We start from the raw sequence: 7,405 nt of genomic DNA, 5'->3' as shown, positions 1-7,405 counted from the left end.
ACTATGATAATAAAGGTCCAGCTACCACTGAATTGTATGTCTAAAGACTAGCATACAACGCTTCCAATTTCAGAAGTAAGAAAGCATATACCAGTGTGCGCATGTATCATGATGAGTCAAGCTAAACAGTTCACAAACTGATTTGTTACTCCTTACGTTGCATCCACCTAGTGACAGTCTAAATCAAGTTTGCAAGCAAGCAGATAAAGCAATTTAACGTTAAACTTATAAGCTTCCTTAAACAGGTCACCAAAATATATACACAGGGAAATAAAGTCTTAATGATCTCTTTCCCATGCATCTTAAATAAAAGCCAGAAAACCCCAAGCCCCCAGCTATGATGATCCATTTAGATTCTCAGTTAACCCATTTTAACTGAAGCAGGATTTCACTTTACAGAAGTGGGATTTCGGACATTTAGGGACTGATTTTATTTCATTGCTCTTCCTCCATTCAAGAGTGTAGAAACCTCTGATTTGGATATTCCCCCCCCCCCCCCCCCCTCTTTTTTTAGCCTTATGTCTTACCAGGACAGATATTATGCTGCTGTAATGGTAAGTAAAGGCACAAAAGAAGATGCAAAAAATGAAAACATTTCTCTGACAAATAATAGTCTAATTATAGCCATGTGCAGACAAATAAAGCAACAAGGAGCTCAATGCCAGGAACCCTCACAAGGCATATGTAAAAGGTTGAAGCTAGCTTGCTAGAGTCACAGTCAATTGTAGCAGTAATAACAGATAAAATATATTTTAAAAAACCCAACACAGGACTGATAGTAATTCAAATACTCACTGTCACAACTGGTCATTGGAAACACATGCAATGAAAATGAAAAGGAAACACAAAGTGTTATTAGATAAAATTGTTTCTGAAAAGTCTCACATAAAATGCTTCACAGTGTAAGAAACATTCAAAATTAGTCTAACAGCATTTGTGTGCATCAAGTCAGCAGAGTTCAGCAGACTTTGACTTGCTGGCCTTAACCTTAGAAGTTTGTTATAAGATATTTCAAAGTATTCAACAGAAACAAAAGAAATAGAGCCTACTCTTAGAACCTTCGCAATTAAAAGTATTCAATTAAAGCAATCACCTTATTCTAACAGACTATGAAGAATTAAATTCCTTTCAAACTCTCTGTTCTAGACCTTAAGAGCATCACCTCTTCAGTTTTACCCTAGGGACACTGGATGCTAAGACTCTGGAGGAACCAGTAACTGGTCCCTCGAGGTTGCTCTTCAGAAGCACCTCTCATTTTCAGAAGAGAAGATCTCACAAACGCAACATTAAAATCTGAAATATATTTTCCACTTGATGGCATCCTCTTTTCTCCTAAACTGTTTAAGACCATCCCTCAACTGAACACTGACAGCAAAACACACAACAGTAGACCTACTTGTTCTACAGTAGGGATATGCATTCCAAGCCTTCTCATGGAACACCAGGGAGCCTTCTGGAGCAATCATCCTTACAAAACCAGGGACTTTACTGTGAAAAACAAACATTGACAACATTTTTTAAATTTCTGCCATCTGAAATTCCTCACTGATATCTTCCACGCTAATAAGAAAGGCACATTCTATCTAAGCACCTTAAAGGTTATGATGCACAAGTTACCCACAGTTAAATCTGTTGGAACTCTAGCAATTTTACTGATCACAACATAATGAAGAAAAAAAACAGGGAAGGTAATAATCAGATAATTGAGAGTGAGCTAGAAATAATTTTGAATCACTATGATCACAATGAAAGCTGTGCTTTCTTTTCAAGGACAGCAAAGACAAGTGTTGAGGGAGAGCGCTGCCCAAGACAAGCCACCTCCAAACTCTCTAGCAAAACTGCAGGTTCATCAGTGAGCAAACTTGTAACTTGGCTGGCCTGCATTCTAGATGGAAGGCCATTCAGCTATTTCAACCATGCCTGAAGAGGAAAAATGCAGCTCACCATAAGCAGAATTACCACCTCTGATAATAATTGTCCTCTTTAGTCCAACAGAGTGCCCATGACAGTTGTCAAAAATTGGACGCTTGGGACAAAAGTAACAAAATCTGATACAAGAGAAATTTCGTATTACCTAGGAGAATACTTGAGGCTGGTGCCCTTAAGTAGGTGAGTTTGAACAAACTATGTGTACACATGTGCATAAGGGACAGACAGAGTTCAATCTATGCAAGCGTCCCATCCCCAATTTTTCTCCAAGGATGGCGAATAAGTTCCTGTCCTTTTTTCTTTTAGATTCAAGGGAAAGAGACAACTGATGTTTCCTTTTTACATCACAGGAACCTTATGTCCCATTTATCTGGGACTTCTCTTTTTCTAGAACAAGCAAACACAATTCTTTCGGCTCTTCCACACGAGTCATGCTGCCCATGCTTACTTTCTATCCTCTAGTCTCTCTCTAATTTGTGCACTTCTGAAAGTCCAATGCCCAAAGCCAACTAAGATTAATTACGATCCATACCATGCATGCAACAATCCTGCATAACAGAGCCCTGAAGAAAGTTTGCCTTCGTGTTTACTTTCACATAGCTGAGACACTAAACATTCAGATGCTTTTGAACAGTACTGCTGTACAGCATTTATTTCCCATGTCGTCTTTGTGCTTCTCCCACAGGTAGCCAAGTGTAAACATACTCAATTCTTCAACTTTCTAGACCTTTCTTCCCCAATTATAAACATTTGGAATACTAATCCTCACAACTTGACAACATATTACAAATCCTAACAATGCGGCTGCCTTTATGGTACTACAGCCCTCTAGAGTAACATCGACTGTTAATGTCTAAATGTTCAGACCCCTTTTGGGTCAGTTTTCCAAATAAGCCAGGTTTTACCCACTGTGAAATGCATGTAACTTCTGAAAATATTATTTACCTTACTCATTCTCTCTCAGAAAAACATTACCCTACCACACCACAAGAACTTGTGTGATGCCTTATAGGGTGTTTTTAAAAAGCATTCAGCCAAAAAGAACTCTTTCTTAAATACCAAATCATATGAAAACATTCTTCCTTTATAACGCAATAACCATTCTCCTTTTCTCTATCCTTCTATATCAACACTCCTGTCTTTTGGGCTATCCTACAAAGCATCTGTGATACCAACCCATCATTTCAGCTATCTACTAAGCATTCAAATTATTCTTACTGAGAGATGCATTTGCCTATTCACATATTGGATATTTTGCACAGTTCTCCATTACTCTGTCCCACATATTTAAAATCCACTGTATTTCATATGTTTTCTCACTCACCAGAGCATTCATGCACAATTCAGCAAATTACAGACTGGCAGAAAAATACAAGTACCCCAGAATAGTAAGCAATGGAAGGCTGCCCTCACTTTTAAACATTTCTCACTCAATATCAACTGACCATAACACGTATCAATGTTTTTCTCACCTCTTTAGATGATAGATTTTGTGAGTATATTGTCCCTTCTCGCCATCCTTTTCATAAGGCTCATTTTTTAAGACTTGAATTCCTTCACCGCCTCCTGTTTCATTTTTGCTAGCTTCTGCCACAGAATAAAGTTGCCCAACTTGATACTGAAAAGTTAAGAGAAATAAAATTTCAATCTTAAAGTTAGACAACACTTTTAATGCATACAAAAATTTAGCTGTTTCCAGTGAAAATGTGGTAGTACAAGCAAAATTATCAGGGAAGTAAAATATGCCATATAAAAACATTTAGTTAAGTATGACAATCTGCTGGCAAAATCTATCCGTCAATCACAAGCACCAGGTCTATAATCAGCTTGTTTCATATTAATGCAAAACTTTTGTATAGTATACCAAATGCGTTATTCTTCATTTTTCTCATCCTAAAAGCAAAGTAGGTATGTTGTTCTTAATTGTATAAAAGAAATATAATTTTTAGTTTACAGATTTTGAAGTGACTGCTTTCCAGCTATGAGCCTCCCAAATTCATACTTTTAACCAACTGGATACTGCCCTCCCAGGACTCAAAATGCAAACTGCAGAAGAAAGAAAGCATAACATTTTCCCTCAGAAGTACATTCAGACATCCTACCATGACTTTCATTTAAATGTATCTCAGTACCATTTAAATAGCTGGCTTCAGATCTTGGAAGATGATTCCTACCTCTGCCTTTAGGAAAAGACTTGGAGTCACTCAATGCCTTGATCAGCAGGAAAATTCTGCTGCAGTGCAGAATTTCACAACTTTCTTTTCTTGCTTGTAAGCTGTGGAGTGGCTCAGAAACAACTAAAGGTTCTCTGCCTGACAGGCATTTGCCTCCTTTGAAATCCACTAATCTGCAAGAGGTTAACTCTGCTCAACTGGTGGCTTACACATGCAGTAACTTACATGTGGCAGAATGCTGGGCACACAGCACAGGAAACATTTGGATACAGGCTAGTCAGATTTAAATTAAGACACATCTTCCCACCCATCACCCCAAAACAAAAGCAGGTTGGATGAGGACATACCTCTTGCACTGAGCAAGGTAAAACCACTCGGCTGAAAGAGGAAAAGAGCAAATTCAACAAAATGAATAATTAGGCTTCATCTGCAGATAACAGATATAAACTGTAACAAAGACATTCAAGAAGAAAGTGTTAAAACAGTTAATTCAAGTTTTCTTTTTAGAAACGCTCTGTAACAGTAAGGTTGCATGGATGCAATGCAACAAATTCAAGTAAAAATCAACAATGGATACATTACAAAAGTAAAAAAAAAAAAAAAAAAGAAAAAAGGGGTTAAGACCATTAGAAGCTGCAGAGAAGAGCCAGGAAATCTAAGATCTTCTTCCAGCTCTGCCATAACTTTGTATTGTGCTGAATTTCTTTAAGCTTTGAGGTGTGAGCTCTTTTCACGTGTTACACAGTAAGCAGTCCCATCTGTACAATTTAAAAGGACAAATGCACAGGCTCTCAGAGCCTACAAATGAATTTTGACAATTACAGCAGTTATGAATCATTTAAAAAAGCAACCGCAGCTCATATCCCATTTAAGTGGCAGAACCAAGTGCATTTTACGCAAACAGTTTAGTTCTAATACAATGTACTGTACAGTTAACAGCAACATCAGGGGATGCAGAAGCTGATTTTTCACAGCAACAGTACACTGCACAGACAGTATTTTTCAGTTTCACCTTACGTAATAAAATGGACAAAGATGATACAAATCATTGTTGTTGCAAAGCAACATCACATAACAACTGCATTGTTCCTATAGCTTTTAAGTGATGTTACCTCCTTTACTGAAAGCCTTATGGCCATTAAGATTCAGTGCAACATAATCATCCTGAGAGCACGAATATAAGTTAAGTCTGTCCGCTGTTCTAGAGAAGTTATTGTTAGCTGATTCAACTCTTGCTACCCCCTGCTGTGTCCACATTTTGTGAACAGTAAGTTTGAGATGTTTTTGTTTAGGTACTACTATGAAAATTACTTCAGCAGCTTAAGTGCCTTGTACCCCCCCCTACACGGCAGAAAATTCAGCAACCTTGAGAAGACAGAAATGATCATTCCCGAGGATCAAATTCAGTCTTTCAACTTCCATGCAACTACTTCTTTACCCTTTACTGGATAAAGATTTTCCTATTTTAGTCTACTATGTGCCAAGCTGAAACAGTTTCATTTAAACTGTAAAACCTTCAGAGAGAAACTGAGAAAAACATTATCAGCCTCAAATGTTGGCAAGTGTCAGGCTGAAAGCAGAACTTGCATCCAAACACAGAATGGCCAAATGGCAACCACAATAAAATTCCCATAAGGAGTCCTATTATATCTCATTTTACCTGATAAAAAGTCCTTAAACTGTTTTTAAAGCTGGCTAGCAAGACCAATAAAGACAGAAGACACCTGTCTTGGCATTAGCAGATCCTGACTGAATACCTAGAGAGGACACATCTGTGGCTTGCAAGGCAGTATAGGGGATTTTTTGGCAACTTCAGCTTTAGTCTTTAACAGGGCAATATGTAAAATAGGAGTATAATCAGTAAAATACAGCAAGCGTACAGGTACAAGGAAAGGTGAGGAATTAAAGGAAAGCATTGTAAGGAACAGGTTTTTTTTGAACTTAAGAATGATGACAAACAATGCAATAATTCAAAAGAGCTGAGTAGCAAAGAAATCTGATGAGAACTTCTAAAGTACACAGCCCACCATTATCTTGTAGGAAATGCAAGAGAGACAACTTCTCCTGCAAAGACCAATGCAAGGTCTCGCTAAAATGCAAGAAGAGCAGGACACTTGGTTCTGCATGCTGCGCTGCCAGATATAGTGCTGGTACCTCAGTCCTGTCAGTTTGCACCTACTCTCTGAAATTTAGGTACATCTTTGAAGCATCCTTGGAAGCCTGTTTGGAACCTAACAAACACGTTTGCTGCAATTTATTATTTTGAATTATTTCGAGCCCGCACATCACCTTTACTACTCCAGCACAGACTACATATTACTAGACAGTGAGGTACTATACAGCCAAAGGGGTGGGAGGGAGGAAGAAACTGGCTGGTGGTTTGCTAGCAAAAGACCTTATGGGAAAGATCTACCCAACGACACAGCGTTCCCAGCACCCCCGGCACAGGTAACTGCGGAGCGATGAAAGACACTGACACTGCCCCAGGACCGTCACCACTGCCACTCGAGTTCCCTGCTAAGCAGAGCGGGGGTCCCCGTTCCAAAGCACCCGAGATACAGCACTCCCTGCAACGTCCGTCAGCTTTGCAGGGGCTCACAGACATCGCCGCCTTAGTAAAGCATTAGCCCCAAGGGAGAAGTTTGAGAAACCCGTTCTGCGGGGACACAGCTCGCTGGCTCCGGGGCGGGGGTCACCCCTCGGCATCACTCGACTGCAGGCACACGCGCGGGTGCCAGCGCAGTCGATGGCACCTTCACTTGGCGTCAAGTGGCAGCTCGAGGCTGAAGCGCGGGACGTGGGCGCGGACCACCAGCGCACGGAAACGGCAGAGAAGCACAAAGCAGATCCGCGCCGCGGGCCGGCGGCGCTCCCGGCTCCCGGCCCCCGACCCCCAGCCGAACCGCTCCCCGAGCCCGCGGCGGCGTCCCGGGCCGCGACCACCACCACCACCGCCCCCGTTCGGCCGCCGGACACCGCAGCCCCTGGAGGCCCCGCCCGCAGGCAGCGGCCGGGGCGGAGGGCCGGGCGCTGCCGGCGCCCCGCGCAGCGGAGCCGAGGGAGGCCCGGCGGGGCGCGGCGCGGCGCAGGCCGGGCCGGGCCGGGCCCCGCCCCGCCCGGCGGCGGCCCAGAAAGAAGGGAGGAAGGGAGGGATGGAAGGAAGAAAGGGGCGCGAGGGCTGCCCGCCGCGCCGGTCCAGGCCCCAAGGCGCGCCGCCGCCGCCGCCTCCCCGACTCACAATTCCTTGATCAGCACCATCTTTCCCTCGCAGGCTCGCACTGCGCACGCGCGGGCGGCACCGC

The 7,405-nt window shown here is 42.3% G+C and overlaps 1 protein-coding gene across 1 annotated transcript; it reads right to left on the bottom strand.

Annotated features, from left to right (window-relative positions):
• Positions 1-1,286: 1,286 nt before the first annotated feature.
• Positions 1,287-7,405, bottom strand: LOC126041348 (phosphatidylinositol transfer protein beta isoform-like). The gene is made up of 4 exons (XM_049806886.1): positions 7,342-7,405; positions 4,451-4,481; positions 3,402-3,547; positions 1,287-1,488 (listed from the first exon to the last, which is right to left on the bottom strand). The coding sequence occupies exons 1-4, from the start codon at positions 7,359-7,361 to the stop codon at positions 1,287-1,289; spliced, it is 399 nt and encodes a 132-aa protein (XP_049662843.1). The 5' UTR covers positions 7,362-7,405.

This window comes from Accipiter gentilis, chromosome 7 (assembly GCF_929443795.1).
Source record: "Accipiter gentilis chromosome 7, bAccGen1.1, whole genome shotgun sequence".
NCBI lineage: Eukaryota > Metazoa > Chordata > Aves > Accipitriformes > Accipitridae > Astur > Astur gentilis.
This window is presented reverse-complemented; position numbering and strand designations above follow the sequence as displayed.

Bases quoted from the DNA above. Each gene is read 5' to 3' on its own strand.
- LOC126041348 (XM_049806886.1), bottom strand. From the start codon at position 7,361: ATGGTGCTGATCAAGGAATT. The intron at 4,482-7,341 runs GTGAGTCGGGGA...TTCCTCTTTCAG, and splicing joins ATGGTGCTGATCAAGGAATT to CCGAGTGGTTTTACCTTGCT. The intron at 1,489-3,401 runs GTGAGAAAAACA...TGTTTTTCACAG, and splicing joins AAAATCTATCATCTAAAGAG to TAAAGTCCCTGGTTTTGTAA.